Source organism: Rhinoderma darwinii, chromosome 4 (genome assembly GCF_050947455.1).
Source record: "Rhinoderma darwinii isolate aRhiDar2 chromosome 4, aRhiDar2.hap1, whole genome shotgun sequence".
In the NCBI taxonomy this organism is placed as follows: domain Eukaryota; kingdom Metazoa; phylum Chordata; class Amphibia; order Anura; family Rhinodermatidae; genus Rhinoderma; species Rhinoderma darwinii.
This window is the reverse complement of record NC_134690.1, coordinates 151,942,877-151,961,924: the sequence shown is the minus strand read 5'-3', so window position 1 is coordinate 151,961,924 and position 19,048 is coordinate 151,942,877. Positions and strand designations below refer to the sequence as shown.

Sequence of the window (19,048 nt, the reverse complement as noted above, 5' to 3'; positions counted from 1 at the left end):
CAGCCCAGCTAGTAGTCGGCGGGATGGTAATGCAGGTAAGGCAAGACAATTGATAGTTGTAGGGGATTCTATAATCAGGAAGACGGATAGAATAATTTGTCGCCAAGTCCGCCTCAACCGAATGGTTTGCTGTCTCCCTGGTGCCAGGGTTCGGCATGTGGTGGAACGGGTGGACAAATTGCTGGGAGGGGCTGGTGATGATCCAGCTGTCGTGGTCCATGTGGGTACTAACGACAGAATAAATGGTAGGTGGAGGAGCCTTAAGAATAATTTTAAAGAACTAGGCTACAAGCTGAAGTGAAGGACCTCCAAGGTTGTATTCTCAGGAATACTGCCTGTGCCATGCGCATCACAGGAAAGACAGCGGGAGCTCAGGGGGTTAAATGCATGGCTTAAGTCTTGGTGTAGAGGAGAAGGCTTTGGGTTCCTAGAGCACTGGGCTGACTTTTCATTGGGGTACAAACTGTATTCTGCAGATGAAATGCACCTAAATGGAAGGGGGTCCGCTGTGCTCGGGGAGAGAATTCTAGCTGGGGTGGCGGAGTATTTAAACTAGGGCTGAGGAGGGAGGCCAATGTAGTAAATAAAGGGGTAGTTAGGTTAGACAGGGGTCAGACTATATTGGTGGGGGGAGAAACAGACTGTGGGGAGAGGACTAGGCAACAAGATAAGGAGATCCTTTCGTTACAAAGCGACAGTGAAAATAAAAATGACCAAATGTCAAATCACATTTCTGATACTGAAAGTGAAACATTTAAAGGCAAGTTAAAGTGTATTTTCACAAATGACAGAAGTCTAGCAAGCAAAATGGGGGAGCTGGAGGCCTTGGTACTGGAAGAACATATAGATATAGTTGGAGTTGCTGAAACATGGTGTGAGGGTTTAGCATCAGGAGGGGTGGGTACAGCGGTTTCTTAGTAGCCAGAGACAGGGACACCGTGCCTTAAAGTTCATAAACAGGGCTTTGCCTGTGTTTTATTCTTATCAAAGAAACAGCCTCTTGTACAACAAGGCAAAATACAAAATAAATCCTGCTCGTCTGAGCACTAACTAAACAAGATATTATCTAACTATACCAAGTGCCTTCCTACCCGGCACTGGACACAAAGTAACACAGGTCTTTACTCACATAGAATAGAGGCTACTCCAGACTTAGTAGTCTCCGGTCTGAGTCAGGGGTGAGAGATCACACACTGTGTCTGCACCTTTTTATATACAGGCTGCAGGTGCAGCTAATTGAGCAGCAGCCTTGTCCTACAAAAAGAAATGGACTAGGGATTGGGGAACCCGCCCTGCTCTTCCCCAATCCAACTCCAGGCCCTTTTTCCGGCTTTTCCTTAAGCCGAGATTGGAAAGCTAAAGCTTTCTATTGCAAAAAAATACTCATTCCCTGGAGCCTAGGATACACATGACAGGATTCTAGGGGAAATGTACCTTCCCTCAATGACTTTACCTGTCACTGTCTCACAATGGCTAGACTCTTCACATGATTGGGCTGTAAATCTACAGGGTTTTACACTGTTTCGGAAAGACAGGGCCAATAGGAAAGGTGGTGGTGTATGTCTGTATGTGAGAAGTGATATGAAGGTGAGTGTGAAAGAGACAATATTGGGTGAAGGTTGTGAAGAGGTTGAAACCTTGTGGGTGGAATTACAAAGGGAGGTAAACACTGAAAAAATTACTTTTGGTGTAATCTATAGGCCCCCCAATATAACTGAGGAGATGTAATGTCAGCTATATAAACAGATGGAGCGGGCTGCACAGGCTGGTACAGTAGTGATAATGGGAGATTTTAATTACCGGGATATTAATTGGTGTCATGGTTCGGCTTCAACTGCAAAGGGGAGACATTTCCTCAACCTGTTGCAGGAAAATTTTATGGTCCAGTTTGTGGAAGACCCGACTAGAGGTGAAGCTCTGTTGGATCTGGTCATTTCTAATAATGCAGAGCTTGTTGGGAACGTCAATGTTCGTGAAAACCTCAGTAACAGTTATCACAATATAGTTACATTTTACATATACTGTAAAAAACAAACATAGGCTGGGAGGGCAAAAACACTTAATTTTAAGAAGGCCAATTTCCCTAGGATGAGGGCTGCAATTCAGGATATAGACTGGGAAGAATTAATGTTAAATAATGGTACAAATGATAAATAGGAGACTTTCAAATCTACTTTGGGTAATTATAGTGCAAAATTTATTCCTATAGGTAACAAGTATAAACGACTAAAATTAAACCCCACATGGCTTACACCTTCTGTAAAAAGGGCAATACATAACAAAAAAAGGGCATTTGAAAAATAGAAATCTGAGGGTACAGCTTTAGCCTTTGTAAAAATATAAAGAGCTTAATAAAATCTGTAAAAAGGTAATAAAATCAGCAAAAATACAAAATGAAAGGCAGGTGGCCAAGAATAGTCAAGGCGACAAGCCTTCTTTACTGTGAGAACTGTGAATCTATGGAATAGTCTACCGCAGAAGCTGGTCACAGCAGGGACAGTAGATGGCTTTAAAAAAGGCTTAGATAATTTCCTAGAACAAAAAAATATTAGCTCCTATGTGTAGAATATTTTTACTTCCCCTTTCCCATCCCTTGGTTGAACTTGATGGACATGTGAGTTTTTTCAACCGTACAAACTATGTAAGATAGATAGATAGATAGATAGATAGATAGATAGATAGATAGATAGATAGATAGATAGATAGATAGATAGATAGATAGATAGATAGATAGATAGATAGATAGATAGATAGATAGGAAATACAATGTACACTCCAAGAGCTGCAACAAGAAAATACAAAGCTCAGATTAGAGATAGAGAGAAACCACAAACACAAAGTCCAGGAACAAGGGAGAGCGCTGACGTAAGGACTGCCAATGACCAGCGCGCTAGAACATCAAATCACCCAAACTCAATAAATATTCCTGAAATTAATGAAAACAAGCCACCCGCAAGTCACATTGTCCTGATACTGAACTAAAAATAGACTCAAATGGCAAATACCTTAATACACGGCGACTCTTCCCAGGAAAAAGGGTCAGTAAAATTCACTGTGCAACTATTCAACAAGTCACATTAGTCATCAATAACCCACATTTTACCAATCAAAATCATATCATTATACACACGGGTACAAATAACCTCCAAGACCAGCAACAGCAGATTGCAGAACAACTGACCCAACTAGCAAAGACGGCACAACAAAAGTTCCCCGGCAGTAAAATAATTATATCATCCATGCTCCCAAGAAAAGATCTACCCAACAAGATCACCCAGGCCATCAACACAGGGCTGGCAGCTAACATCAGCTCAATGTCAAACATCAGCCTGGCACAACACTCCTCCATAGAATATCACTACCTGTATGACGACAAAGACCTCAACAAACGAGGGGTCAGCCTTCTGGCCAAAGAACTAAAAGACATTGTACTGAACAGACCCCCCAGACCTGGATCCCACACCAGCCAAAGCCAAAACATCATGAAATCATCACTAATAATGAAAAGACCTCATACTCCACACACCTCACTACACCCAGGAGAAAAACACCTTCACCAAAGGTCAGACCAACAGAGGCAAAAGCCATGGAGGAAACCCCCTGCCTCAGACAGAGACATGCAGAGCAGAGACATGGAGGAGATAAAGACCCTGCTCAGCACTTTATGTAGAAAACTTATGTGACTATACAACACGAGATTATCTACAACACATCCACCAGTCACATCTCCAGCCTGTCCTACACAGCGCCGCTCATTACAAGGTATATGGACACACAATGAGGTCCTTTATAATCACCAGCTGGAATATTCAAGGCCTCAACGACTCAGCCTTTGGATGCAAAAGTAACGATCCAGACTTCAACCAAAGACTGAAAAAAATTGATATACAAATCCTCCTGGAAACATGGACTAGTACAGAGAATGAATCCCTGGTGCCCACTGGATACAGGGAAATCTCTGTCCCTGCCCTGAAAAATAAACACATCAAGCAGAGCCGGTGTTCAGGAGGAATATTAGTCTGGTACACAGAGGAGCTCCATGAACAGATCAAAGCAGTGAAGTGAGGAGACAGCTAAATCTGGATAAGAATAGGCAGCTCCATCCTCACCTCTCAGTCTGACATGTACCTCTGCGCAATGTATATCGCACCGCCAGAGTCCCTGTACTCCAACCCCGACAGCTTTGAGATTATACAAAGGGAAGCCGCCCATTTCCAGACCCTGGGCAGCGTTCTCATCTACGGAGACCTCAATGCAAGAACGGGGGGAGAAAAAGACTACCTGACCAATGATGGAACATCTTCATCTTTGGAGCAGGGGCCGACTGTCATAACTCCATACAGAAAGAGAGAAACAGCTATGACAGCACCGTCAACAAAAGTGGGAAAAAACTACTGAATCTATGTCGAAGCTTAGGACTACACATACTGAATGGCCATACCAAGGGAGACTCTTTAGGAAAGTATACACTAAACTCCCAGGTAGGCAGCAGTGTAGTAGACTATGCCATCACGGACATGGACCCTGCAAACATTGGTGCCCTCATAGTCACTCCACAAACGCACCTGTCAGATTACAACCAATTACTTCTATACATTAAATCCACAAACAAACCATCTGCACAAAAAACACATCAAACCGGCCTCTTCAACCTGCCCCCATCTTTTAAATAGTCCAAAATGTCAGCTATAAAATATAAAGAGACAATCAACAGACCAGAAGTCCAGGAGATGCTTCACAACCTCTACAACAAGGTATATGAGACAAACCCAGGAAGGGTAAATCAGGCTGTAAATGACCTAAATAATATATTTTATACCATGGCAGAGAGGTCTGACCTGAAAAGATGTAACTACAAGAGGCCGCAAGAAATACATCCTAACGGTTGCTTTGACCGTGAGTGCAAAGAAGTATGGAAGACCCTAAGAACTGCCTCAAATAAGAAGCATCGGGACCCAAACAGCACCGGTCTGAAGGAGGCCTACAGCAACATACAGAGGCAATACAAGACCATCCTCCGAAAGAAAAAAGTCACATCTCCACCAAACGTACCCAACTCCAAGATGCCCTCCATGACAACTCGTTCTGCGAATTATGGAAATACATTTGCAAAAATTGCAAGAAAACTAACCCTCATATCCAAAATGGCAACATCTGGCTCCAATATTTCAGGGACCTCTACAAAGATATCCCGAAAGAAGAACAAAGCCAAAAACAAAAACAAATAATATAAAAATTGAAGGTGATGGAGGAAACACTTAAAGATTTTCAAAACCCCCTGGACGCACCAATAACACTGCAAGAAGTAACAGAGAACCTCAGACATGAGGTGTAAAAAATCCAGTGGCCTAGACAGAATCTCACCAGAAATTATAAAGCACAGCCCTCCAGAAATACAGGCCGCAATAGCAAAACCATTCAATATGGTGCTGAGTGTCGGCTACTTCCCTCAAATCTGGAACCAAGGACTTATAACACCAATCCACAAGAGTGGGGACAGGTACAACCCAGTCAACTACCGAGGGATCTGTGTCAGCAGCAACCTGGGGAAACTGTTCAACAGCATCCTGAATAAGAGAATCCTCAGCTTCCTCACCCAGCACAATGTCCTCAACCAAAGCCAAGCTGGGTTCATGCCAAACCACCGCACCACTGACCACATCTACACCCTGCGCAGCCTCATCAAGAGCCACGTCCACAATACAAAGCCTGGGAAGATATACGCCTGTTTTGTGGACTTTAAGAAGGCCTTCGACTCAGTGTGGCACCCGGGCCTATTCCTGAAACTGCTGGAGAGCGGAATAGGAGGTAAAACATATGACGTCATCAGAAGCTCCTACACAGAGAACAGATGCAGCGTGAAGGTGAATGGGAAAACAACGGCTGATTTCCAGCAGAGCCGAGGAGTCAGACAGCAGCGTCAGTCCAACGCTCTTCAACATCTACATCAATGAACTGGCCACTGCTCTGGAATCCTCCTCAGCACCAGGTCTCACCCTCCATGACACCCAGGTGAAATTTCTGTTGTATGCAGATAACCTTCTGCTGCTATAACCAACCGAGGAAGATCTCCAAGACAACCTGCAAATCCTAGAAAAATTCAGCTCCACGTGGGCACTACCCATCAATGCAAAGAAAACCAACATCATGGTTTTCCAGAGGAGAAACTCAAAATCCCCCAGGCACCTGAACTTCACCCTAAATAACGCCACACTTACAGCGACCGACTGGTACACCTACCTGGGCCTAGAAATCAACTAATCAGGAAGTTTTAAACAAGCTATTAAGATGCTGAAAGGCAAGACGTGCAAAAACTTCTATGCCATCAGAAGAAAACTCTACCACCTCAAACCACCAGTGATCTCCCCAATACTCCTGTATGCCAGTGAAGTCTGGGGTCCGGACACATACCCAGACTGGTCAAGGTGGGATTCCAGCCCAACAGAAATTTTCCACCTGGAATTCTGCAAACGCCTTCTCCAGGTCCATCGGAGTGCCACAAATAGTGCCTGTCGAGCCGAACTGGGCAGATTCCCACTACACCTCACAATCCAGAAGAGGGCGCTATCATTCTGGGCTATCTACATAGCAGCAGGCAAAGTTCCTATCACCATAAAGCCTTGCTACCCCAAGGGGTCCCAGGTAAACCAGGCACCCCGGAACATTTCACCCTTACCCAGCCTAACGAAAATATCACTCAGCGCGGCCTCACAAAAGCCGAAATCAAGAAGACAATAAACGAGGGCCAAGAGGAGTATATCAGTGACTGGTGGAACGATATAAAGACATCCCAGAAACTGACAATATAGCAGAGTCTAAAGTGAGAATATAAATTGGCGCCATATCTGGAGAAACTGCCAAACCCCAGAAACAGACAAATCGTGAGCCGCTACTGACTGAGCGCCCACAACCTGCTCATCGAATCCGGGTGCCACAGACAAACCTACAAGCCCAAGGAGAGCAGACTGTGCCAACAGTGCGACCAGGAAGCCGTGGAGGATGAGGCCCACTTCCTGCTACACTGCTCCAAATACTCAGCAGTGAGGGACACTCACTTCAGGAGACTCAATGATCTCTTACCAGACTTCAGCTCCATGGAAGAGGAAGAGAAACTATACATCCTGCTGGGTGAAGAGGAAAGCACAGTGGGCATAGCGGCACAATATGTCACTGCATGCCATAGACTGAGAGAGACATGATATGCCATGGACTTGTATAACCCCAACCCTAAATGTGTCCCTATCCCCCAATCCCTCAGTCGCTATCCCTTATTCTTACTTGCTTTGGCAATGCTAATGTGTATTTGGTCCTGCCAATAAAGCTTCTTTGAATTTAATTGAATAGATAGATAGAGAGAGAGATAGAGAGATAGATAGATAGATAGATAGATAGATAGATAGATAGATAGATAGATAGATAGATAGATAGATAGATAGATAGAAATGTTTAATGGAGAAATGTGTTTTTTTGTTACCACTATTACTATTCTCCCTCTCCTGCGAGGGACAATGTGTCTGGAGACACAAGAGTTTCTAAAATCATAAAATAATGTAATTTATTTTATGATTTTAGAAACGCTAGTGTTCCCAGGCACTAAATTTTTTACACTGTTTACTTACCACTGTCCTGTGTCTTCTTGTCCTCTGCAGTGCTCCGCTCCGGTGTGTCTGTTCCCTCTCTCCAGGCAGACTGCTGCGTCATGAACGGTGTGGCCCTGGCACCCCCCTCTAAGTTGCGCCCAGGGAGACACATGCCCCGCCTGCCCCCCCTAGCTACACCCCTGTGTGCCTGCATAACTTTTATATTAGTCAAACCATATTGAAGGGGTTATCCTAAGATCAACATTTATCATCTATCTACCAGTCACTTTTTTTATTGAGTATTCAATTTTAATATCAAATACGGTATTTTTTTTTTACTAATAACTGTGCAGTGTATATTACTTTGCTACATTGTTGTATTTTCATTACAGGATTACTATGGGAGTGACAGTAGCTCTGTATTTAAAATGTTTAACTCTTCAGATTATTATAAAGAGGACCTGATCTTTAAGGACTCTACCAATAAGATTGTCCCTGTCAAAGAGAAGAAATCGTATGAACAGTGGCTAGGTAGAAATTATATTGATTCTATAGAGGTTTCCCAGTGTTCATCTAGTGAAGGTAAGAATTTTGTGTAAAATGCACCTGACTTTAATTTAAAGAGGCCCTTTACCTCTCCTGACATGTCTATATTAGTAAATACTTACATTCCCCATGAAATACTGTAATACTCTTCCATGTAAAGTCCTTTTAACCAGTTCAGGACCGGGCTATTTTGAGCCTTCAGGACCAGACACCGTTTAGCTATTTTTAGCACATGTTAGTTAAATGGCTATAACATTTTTATTTAACGACGTGATTTTTGCAATGTTTTTTTCCGTAGACAATGCAGGTTTCTTTTTTTATCGTTTTTATATACATCCTTTTTGCTCATTTAGAATTTTTATTTTTAAAGTTTAAAAATAATAGTAAAAACATAAGCTTTTTTACGTTTCAGCTATTTTTTTCGGTAATAACACAGTTAAAATAGACCTTTTATTTGTGATCGGCATTGTCTACCGTAAATTTTAATATATTACAATCTGTATTAGGGTAATTGGCGTTACGACAATGATTGGCGGGAGGGAAACGCTTTTTTGGGGTGGGTATTTTATGTGTATTTATTATAAATTTTTTTTGCACTTTACTTTTATTTTTTTATTACTTTGGTCTGTCCCTCAAAGGTCCCTTTGGGGAAGTAAAAAAAATTGTTTTCTTTCTTTTACACCATCTTTTCCACTGTAACTGGAGCTGCACAGTGACGATTGTCACTAATAGGCAATGGCGGACCATAATATGGGCGGTTCGGGTGGCTGCCTGGGGCCTGAGGCACCCAGGGGGCCCATGGCTGTCCGAACTGCACATAATCTTAAAAACTATGCAGTGCACTTGCGCTGCTAACTGTCACTGCAGAGATGGGGAGAAGGTGCAGGGAGAGCAATTCGGGGCTGGCCTAGCCAGGATGGTGAAAGTTACACCTCTCTACATAAATGTGCTCCAAATAGTAGGCTAAAGGACCTTTGATGACGTCATGCCCATGTGACACCGCCCACCAATCAGGTCCATCTACCACAGTGAGAAGAATATCTGCAGGGGAGAAGGCCCGCCCACCAGTCAGGACTTTTCACAGAGCCCCAGACTGGTGAGTACTTTTCCATACCCCATCCCTTCACCTCTCCGTCCATCGCTTCATCAGTTCATCCCTCCATTACCCCCTCCCTTCATCACTCACTCACTCCCTCCATCACTCACTCCCTCTCTTCATCTCTCCCTTCATCCCTCCCTCCCTCCCATCATCCCTCCATCCCATCATCCCTCCATCACTCACTCCCTCCCTTCATCACTGCTGTGTGTGCCACTATTTACAGGGGGATGTGTGTGTGACGCTATCAACAGGGGGATGTGTGTGACGCTATCTACAGGGGCTGTGTGTGTGACGCTATCTACAGGGGCTGTGTGTGTGACGCTATCTACAGGGGCTGTGTGTGTGACGCTATCTACAGGGGGATGTGTGTGTGACGCTATCTACAGGGGCTGTGTGTGTGACGCTATCTACAGCGGCTGTGTGTGTGACGCTATCTACAGGGGCTGTGTGTGTGGCGTTATCTACAGGGGCTGTGTGTGTGATGCTATCTACAGGGGGATGTGTGTGTGTGTGACGCTATCTACACTGGGATGTGTGTGTGATGCTATCTACAGGGGCTGTGTGTGACACTATCTACAGGGGGATGTGTGTGACGCTATCTACAGGGGCTGTGTGTGTGATGCTATCTACAGGGCCTGTGTGCGTGATGCTATCTACAGGGGCTGTGTGCGTGATGCTATCTACAGGGGCTGTGTGCCTGACGCTATCTACAGGGGATGTGTGTGTGACGCTATCTACAGGGGCAGTGTGTGTGATGCTATCTACAGGGGCTGTGTGTGTGATGCTATCTACAGGGGGATGTGTGTGTGACGCTATCTACAGGGGGCTGTGTGTGTGACGCTATCTACAGGGGCTGTGTGTGTTACGCTATCTACAGGGGCTGTGTGTGTGACGCTATCTACAGGGGCTGTGTGTGTGACGCTATCTACAGGGGATGTGTGCGTGACGCTATCTACAGGGGCTGTGTGCGTGATACTATCTACAGGGGCTGTGTGTGTGTGACGCTATCTACAGGGGGATATGTGTGACGCTATCTACAGGGGCTGTGTGTGTGACGCTATCTACAGGGGCTGTATGTGTGACGCTATCTACAGAGGGATGTGTGTGTGACGCTATCTACGGGGGATGTGTGTGTGTGACGCTATCTACAGGGGCTGTGTGTGTGACGCTATCTACAGGGGCTGTGTGTGACACTATCTACAGGGGCTGTGTGTGTGACGCTATCTACAGGGGCTGTGTGTGTGACGCTATCTACAGGGGCTGTGTGTGTGATGCTATCTACAGGGGCTGTGTGTGTGACGCTATCTACAGGGGGCTGTGTGTGTGACGCTATCTACAGGGGCTGTGTGTGTTACGCTATCTACAGGGGCTGTGTGTGTGACGCTATCTACAGGGGCTGTGTGTGTGACGCTATCTACAGGGGATGTGTGCGTGACGCTATCTACAGGGGCTGTGTGCGTGATACTATCTACAGGGGCTGTGTGTGTGTGACGCTATCTACAGGGGGATATGTGTGACGCTATCTACAGGGGCTGTGTGTGTGACGCTATCTACAGGGGCTGTATGTGTGACGCTATCTACAGAGGGATGTGTGTGTGACGCTATCTACGGGGGATGTGTGTGTGTGACGCTATCTACAGGGGCTGTGTGTGTGACGCTATCTACAGGGGCTGTGTGTGACACTATCTACAGGGGCTGTGTGTGTGACGCTATCTACAGGGGCTGTGTGTGTGACGCTATCTACAGGGGCTGTGTGTGTGATGCTATCTACAGGGGCTGTGTGTGTGACGCTATCTACAGGGGCTGTGTGTGTGACGCTACCTACAGGGGCTGTGTGTGTGACGCTATCTAAAGGGGGATGTGTGTGTGACGCTATCTAAAGGGGGATGTGTGTGTGACGCTATCTACAGGGGCTGTGTGTGACGCTATCTACAGGGGCTGTGTGTGTGACGCTATCTACAGGGGGATGTGTGTGACGCTATCTACAGGGGGATGTGTGTGTGACGCTATCTACAGGGGCTGTGTGTGTGACGCTATCTACAGGGGCTGTGTGTGACACTATCTACAGGGGCTGTGTGTGTGACGCTATCTACGGGTGCTGTGTGTGTGACGCTATTTACAGCGACTGTGTGTGTGACGCTATCTACAGGGGCTGTGTGTGTGACGCTATCTACAAGAGCTGTGTGTGACGCTATCTACAAGGGCTGTGTGTGTGACGCCATCTACAGGGCATGTGTGTGTGACAATAGCTACAGGGGCTGTGTGTGTGACGCTATCTACAGGGGGATGTGTGTGATGCTATCTACAGGGGCTGTGTCTGTGATGCCATCTACAAAGGCTGTGTGCGTGACGCTATCTACAGGGGCTGTGTGTGTGACGCTATCTACAGGGGCTGTTTGTGTGATGCTATCTACAGGGGGATCTGTGTGACGCTATCTACAGGGACTGTGTGTGTGACGCTATCTACAGGGGCTGTGTGTGTGGCGCTATCTACAGGGGCTGTGTGTGTGATGCTATCTACAGGGGCTGTGTGTGTGGCGCTATCTACAGGGGAAGTGTGTGTGACTGTAAAGGATCTGCCAGGCACAACTTCTGTGGATACTCCCATAGGTAATCAGTCTGCACCTGAGTCTATGTCTCTGAGACTGACTCCATCTTCCACCACTCAGGATGGCAGGCTTAGGAGTGGGAGAGCCTATCGCAGCCTGGCCAGACGGAGCTAGCTCCCGCCCTCTGTCTTTTTATACCTGCCTTTCCTGTTCCTCCTTTGCTTGTGATTCTTCTCGTGTGGTTTCCTGGCCCAGCTACAGCTTCTATCTATTTGATCTTGCTCCATACTGACCCTGGCTTTCTGACTACTCTCCTGCTCTGCGTTTGGTACCTCGTGCACTCCTGGTTTGACTCGGCTCGTTCACCACTCTTGTTGCTCACGGTGTTGCCGTGGGCAACTGCCCCTTTCCCTTTGCTTTGTGTTCCCTTGTCTGTTTGTCTCGTGCACTTACTGAGCGTAGGGACCGCCGCCAAGTTGTACCCCGTCGCCTAGGGCGGGTCGTTGCAAGTAGGCAGGGACAGAGTGGCGGTTAGATTAGGGCTCACTTGTCTGTTTCCCTACCCCCATCATTACATAATCACAAGCCCGTATACCTAGTCTACCCTGCTCCCTGACACTACTATGGACCCCCTTGAGACCCTGGCCCAGCAAATGCAGGGTCTCTCCCTACAGGTCCAGGCCCTGGCTCAGAGGGTCAACCAGCCTGACGCTACCATGGTAGTGCCCCTAACCTCACCTCTTGAACCCCACCTCAAGTTACCTGACCGGTTCTCAGGGGACCGGAGGACTTTTCTCTCCTTTCGGGAGAGTTGTAGGCTCTACTTTCGCTTAAAGCCTCATTCCTCAGGTTCTGAGAGCCAGCGGGTGGGTATAATTATGTCCCGGCTCCAGGAAGGGCCCCAAGAGTCGGCCTTCTCCTTGGCTCCTGACGCCCCTGAACTTTCCTCCGTTGAACGTTTCTTTTCTGCTCTCGGACTCATTTATGACGAGACTGACAGGACTGCCTTTGCCGAGAGTCAGCTGGTGACCTTACGTCAGGGTAAGAGACCTGTTGAGGAGTATTGTTCTGACTTTAGGAAGTGGTGCGTAGCTTCTCGGTGGAATGACCCTGCCTTAAGGTGCCAGTTTAGGTTGGGTCTGTCGAACGCCCTGAAAGACCTGCTTGTTAGCCATCCCTCTTCTGACTCCCTAGATCAGGTTATGGCTTTAGCGGTACGACTTGACCAACGTCTCAGGGAACGACAGCTTGAACGTTTCTGTGTTTTCCCCTCTGACTCCCCCATGATGCCTCCCGAGGTCCCGTTGCTTCGCTCTTCCACGGAAGACTCGGAGGTACCTATGCAACTCGGGGCCTCCGTGTCCCCCCGACAACGTAGAGAGTTCCGCAGGAAGAATGGTCTCTGCTTCTATTGTGGGGATGACAAGCATCAAGTGAACACCTGTCCTAGGCGTAAGAATAAGCAGCCGGAAAACTTCCACGCCTAAGTGATCATCGGAGAGGTCACTTGGGCGCACAGTTATTTCCCGTAAATATGAAACGTAATAAAATATTGCTTCCCTTTCAGGTCTCTTTTGGTGGTAGGTCTGCTACCGGCAGTGCCTTCGTGGATTCAGAGTCTTCTGCTAATAACATGTCTGTGGAATTTGCTATGTCTCTAGCTATGCCTTTGATTGATTTGCCTAAACCTGTCCCGGTAGTGGGTATCGACTCCATTTCTCTTGCTAATGGTTATTTTACTCAGCATACCCCTGTTTTCGAACTCCTTGTTGGCTCCATGCATTTGGAGCAGTGCTCTGTACTGTTGATGCAGGGATTATCGTCCGATTTGGTTTTAGGCCTTCCCTGGTTGCAGTTGCATAATCCCACGTTTGACTGGAATACTGGGGAGCTTACCAAATGGGGTAATGAATGCTTGACGTCATGTTTTTCCGTTAATTCTATTTCTCCCCCTGAGGAGGTGAACACGCTACCTGAGTTTGTTCAGGACTTCGCTGATGTTTTCTCTAAGGAGGCCTCCGAAGTGTTACCTCCTCATAGAGAATACGATTGCGCTATCGAATTGGTACCAGGAGCTAAGCTTCCTAAGGGTAGGATATTTAATCTTTCTTGTCCCGAACGTGAAGCCATGAGAGAGTATATCCAGGAATGCCTGGCCAAGGGTTACATTCGCCCCTCTACTTCTCCGGTAGGTGCTGGCTTCTTCTTCGTAGGGAAAAAGGATGGTGGTCTTAGGCCATGCATTGACTACCGTAACTTGAATAAGGTCACTGTAAGGAACCAGTATCCCCTTCCTTTGATTCCTGATCTCTTTAATCAATTTCAGGGGGCCCAATGGTTCTCTAAGTTTGATCTATGGGGGGCGTATAACCTTATCCGCATCAAAGAGGGGGATGAGTGGAAGACTGCGTTTAACACGCCCGAAGGTCATTTCGAATACCTCGTCATGCCCTTTGGGTTGTGTAATGCTCCTGCGGTCTTCCAGAATTTCAAAAATGAGATTTTGAGAGATTACCTGGGGGTATTTCTTGTAGTGTACCTTGATGACATACTGGTGTTTTCCAAGGACTGGTCCTCCCACATTGAGCATGTCAGGAAGGTGCTCCTAGTCCTTCGGGAAAACAAACTGTTTGCGAAAACCGAAAAATGTGTGTTTGGGGTACAGGAGATACCATTTCTGGGTCAAATCCTCACTCCTCATGAATTCCGCATGGACCCCGCCAAGGTCCAGGCTGTGGCGGAATGGGTCCAAACTGCCTCCCTGAAGGTGTTACAGTGTTTTTTGGGGTTCGCTAATTATTACAGGAGATTTATTGCTAACTTCTCGGTCATCGCTAAGCCTCTTACGGACCTCACTCGCAAAGGTGCTGATCTCCTCCACTGGCCTCCTGAGGCTGTCCAGGCTTTTGAGGTCCTTAAGAAGTGCTTTATCTCGGCCCCGGTGCTGGTTCAGCCCAACCAAATGGAGCCATTTATCGTGGAAGTTGACGCATCCGAGGTGGGAGTGGGGGCTGTCTTGTCCCAGGGTACCAGGTCCCTCACCCATCTCCGTCCCTGTGCCTACTTCTCCAGGAAGTTTTCGCCCACTGAGAGTAACTATGATATTGGCAACCGCAAACTCTTAGTCATTAAATGGGCATTTGAAGAGTGGCGCCACTTCCTGGAGGGGGCTAGGCACCAGGTAACAGTCCTTACCGACCACAAGAATCTGGTTTTCCTAGAATCTGGCCGGAGGCTAAACCCGAGACAAGCTCGATAGGCGCTATTTTTTACCAGATTCAACTTTTTGGTTACCTATAGGGCTGGGTCTAAAAATATTAAGGCCGATGCACTGTCGCGTAGCTTCATGGCCAGCCCTCCTTCGGAGAAAGATCCTGCTTGTATTTTGCCTCCTGGTATAATCATTTCTTCTATTGATTCTGATTTAATCTCTGAAATTGCGGCTGATCAAGGTTCAGCTCCCGGGAATCATCCTGAGGACAAGCTGTTTGTTCCCCTGCAATACCGGCTAAGGGTAATTAGGGAAAATCATGACTCTGCACTTTCTGGTCATCCAGGCATCCTGGGTACCAAGCACCTCATTGCCAGAAACTATTGGTGGCCTGGGTTGCCTAAAGACATTAAGGCCTACGTCGCCGCTTGTGAGGTTTGTGCTAGGTCCAAGACTCCCAGGTCCCGACCAGCGGGCTTACTACGTTCTTTGCCCATTCCCCAGAGACCTTGGACCCATATCTCCATGGATTTTATCACCGATTTGCCTCCATCTCAAGGCAAGTCGGTGGTGTGGGTGGTAGTAGACCGCTTCAGTAAGATGTGCCACTTTGTGCCCCTCAAGAAACTACCCAACGCCAAGACGTTAGCTACTCTGTTTGTCAAACACATCCTGCGTCTCCATGGGGTCCCTGTCAATATTGTTTCGGACAGAGGGGTACAATTTGTTTCTTTGTTTTGGAGAGCCTTCTGTAAAAAGTTGGAGATTGATCTGTCCTTCTCCTCTGCCTTCCATCCTGAAACTAATGGCCAAACTGAGAGGACTAATCAATCTCTAGAACAATATTTAAGGTGTTTTATCTCGGACTGTCAATATGATTGGGTCTCATTCATTCCCCTCGCAGAATTTTCCCTTAATAACCGGGTCAGTAACTCGTCAGGGGTCTCCCCCTTTTTCTGTAATTTTGGGTTTAATCCACGGTTCTCCTGCGTTTCACCTGGTAGTTCCAACAATCCCGAGGTAGAGGTCGTTCATCGGGAACTGTGCACAGTCTGGGCCCAGGTTCAGAAGAACCTAGAGGCATCCCAGAGCGTACAAAAAACTCAGGCTGATAGAAGACGTTCTGCTAACCCCTTGTTTATGGTCGGGGATCTGGTGTGGTTATCGTCTAGGAACTTGCGCCTTAAGGTCCCGTCCAAGAAGTTTGCCCCCCGGTTTATTGGGCCGTATAAGGTCATTGAAGTCCTCAATCCTGTCTCCTTCCGACTGGAGTTGCCCCCATCTTTTCGAATACACGACGTGTTTCATGCCTCCCTCCTTAAACGCTGCTCCCCGTCCTTGGCTCCCTCGAGGAAACCTCCTGTTCCCGTTCTCACCCCTGAGGGGGAGGAGTTCGAGGTGGCCAAGATTGTGGACAGCAAGATGGTCTAAGGCTCCCTCCAGTATCTGGTCCATTGGAGAGGATACGGGCCTGAGGAGAGGACTTGGGTACCCACCCGGGATGTTCACGCTGGGGTATTGGTCAGGAAGTTCCACCTTCGTTTCCCAAATAAACCAGGTCCACTTAGAAAGGGTCCGGTGGCCCATCATAAAAGGTGGGGTACTGTAAAGGATCTGCCAGGCTTAACTTCTGTGGATACTCCCATAGGTAATCAGTCTGCACCTGAGTCTATGTCTCTGAGACTGACTCCATCTTCCACCACTCAGGATGGCAGGCTTAGGAGTGGGAGAGCCTATCGCAGCCTGGCCAGACGGAGCTAGCTCCCGCCCTCTGTCTATTTATACCTGCCTTTCCTGTTCCTCCTTTGCTTGTGATTCTTCTCATGTGGTTTCCTGGCCCAGCTACAGCTTCTATCTATTTGATCCTGCTCCATACTGACCCTGGCTTTCTGACTACTCTCCTGCTCTGCGTTTGGTACCTCGTGCATTCCTGGTTTGACTCGGCTCGTTCACCACTCTTGTTGCTCACGGTGTTGCCGTGGGCAACTGCCCCTTTCCCTTTGCTTTGTGTTCCCTTGTCTGATTGTCTCGTGCACTTACTGAGCGTAGCGACCGCCGCCAAGTTGTACCCCGTCGCCTAGGGCGGGTCGTTGCAAGAAGGCAGGGACAGAGTGGCGCGTAGATTAGGGCTCACTTGTCCGTTTCCCTACCACCGTCATTACAGTGACGCTATCTACAGGGGCTGTGTGTGTGACGCTATCTATAGGGGCTGTGTGTGTGATGCTATCTACAGGGGCTGTGTGTGTGACGCTATCTACAGGGGCTGTGTGTGTGACGCTATCTACAGGGGATGTGTGTGTGACAATATCTACAGGGGCTGTGTGTGTGACGCTATCTACAGGGGCTGTGTGTGTGACGCTATCTACAGGGGCTGTGTGTGTGTGGCGTTATCTACAGGGGCTGTGTGTGTGATGCTATCTACAGGGGGATGTGTGTGTGTGACACTATCTACACTGGGATGTGCATGTGATGCTATCTACAGGGGCTGCGTTTGACGCTATCTACAGGGGGATGTGTGTGACGCTATCTACAGGGGCTGTGTGTGTGACGCTATCTACAGGGGCTGTGTGCGTGACGCTATCTACAGGGGCTGTGTGCGTGACGCTATCTACAGGGGCTGTGTGTGTGATGCTATCTACAGGGGGATGTGTGTGTGACGCTATCTACAGGGGGCTGTGTGTGTGACGCTATCTACAGGGGATGTGTGTGTGACGCTATCTACAGGGGCTGTGTGTGTGATGCTATCTACAGGGGCTGTGTGTGTGATGCTATCTAAAGGGGGATGTGTGTGTGACGCTATCTACAGGGGGATGTGTGTGAAGCTATCTACAGGGGCTGTGTGTGAAGCCATCTACAGGGGCTGTGTGTGTGACGCTATCTACAGGGGATGTGTGTGACGCTATCTACAGGGGCTGTGTGTGTGATGCTATCTACAGGGGCTGTGTGTGTGACGCTATCTACAGGGGGATATGTGTGTGACGCTATCTACAGGGGGATGTGTGTGTGACACTATCTACAGGGGCTTAGTGTGTGACACTATCTACAGGGGCTGTGTGTGTGACGCTATCTACATGTGCTGTGTGTGTGACGCTATCTACAGCGGATGTGTGTGTGACAATAGCTACGGGCTGTGTGTGTGACGCTATCTAAAGGGGGATGTGTGTGTGATGCTATCTACAGGGGGATGTGTGTGTGACGCTATCTACAGGGGCTGTGTGTGAAGCTATCTACAGGGGCTGTGTGTGTGACGCTATCTACAGGGCGATGTGTGTGACGCTATCTACAGGGCGATGTGTGTGTGATGCTATCTACAGGGGCTGTGTGTGTGACGCTATCTACAGGGGGATATGTGTGTGACGCTATCTACAGGGGGATGTGTGTGTGACGCTATCTACAGGGGCTTAGTGTTTGACGCTATCTACAGGGGCTTTGTGTGACACTATCTACAGGGGCTGTGTGTGTGATGCTATCTACAGGGGCTGTGTGTGTGACGCTATCTACAGGGGCTGTGTGTGTGACGCTATCTACATGTGCTGTGTGTGTGACGCTATCTACAGGGGATGTGTGTGTGACAATAGCTACAGGGGCTGTGTGTGTGACGCTATCTAAAGGGGGATTTGTGTGTGACGCTATCTACAGGGGCTGTGTGTGTGACGCTATCTACAGGGGGATGTGTGTGTGGCGCTATCTACAGGGGGATGTGTGTGTGACGCTATCTACAGGGGCTGTGTGTGTGACGCTATCTATAGGGGCTGTATGTGTGATGCTATCTACAGGGGCTGTGTGCGTGACGCTATCTACAGGGGCTGTGTGTGTGACGCTATCTACAGGGGCTGTGTGTGTGATGCTATCTACATGGGGATGTGTGTGACGCTATCTACAGGGGCTGTGTGTGTGACGCTATCTACAGGGTCTGTGTGTGACACTTTCTACAGGGGGATGTGTGTGTGACGCTATCTACAGGGGCTGTGTGTGTGATGCTATCTACAGGGGCTGTGTGTGTGACGCTATCTACAGGGGCTGTGTGTGTGGCGTTATCTACAGGGGTTGTGTGTGTGATGCT

The 19,048-nt window shown here is 47.8% G+C and overlaps 1 protein-coding gene across 1 annotated transcript in view; it reads left to right on the top strand.

Moving 5' to 3' along the window:
- Positions 1 to 19,048, top strand: part of MELTF (melanotransferrin) — a 64,782-nt gene that overhangs the window by 42,995 nt on the left and 2,739 nt on the right. Inside the window, exon 15 of the mRNA XM_075863661.1 lies at positions 7,973 to 8,162. Coding sequence (XP_075719776.1) covers positions 7,973 to 8,162 — 190 coding nt within the window. The remainder of the gene's footprint in view (positions 1 to 7,972; positions 8,163 to 19,048) is intronic.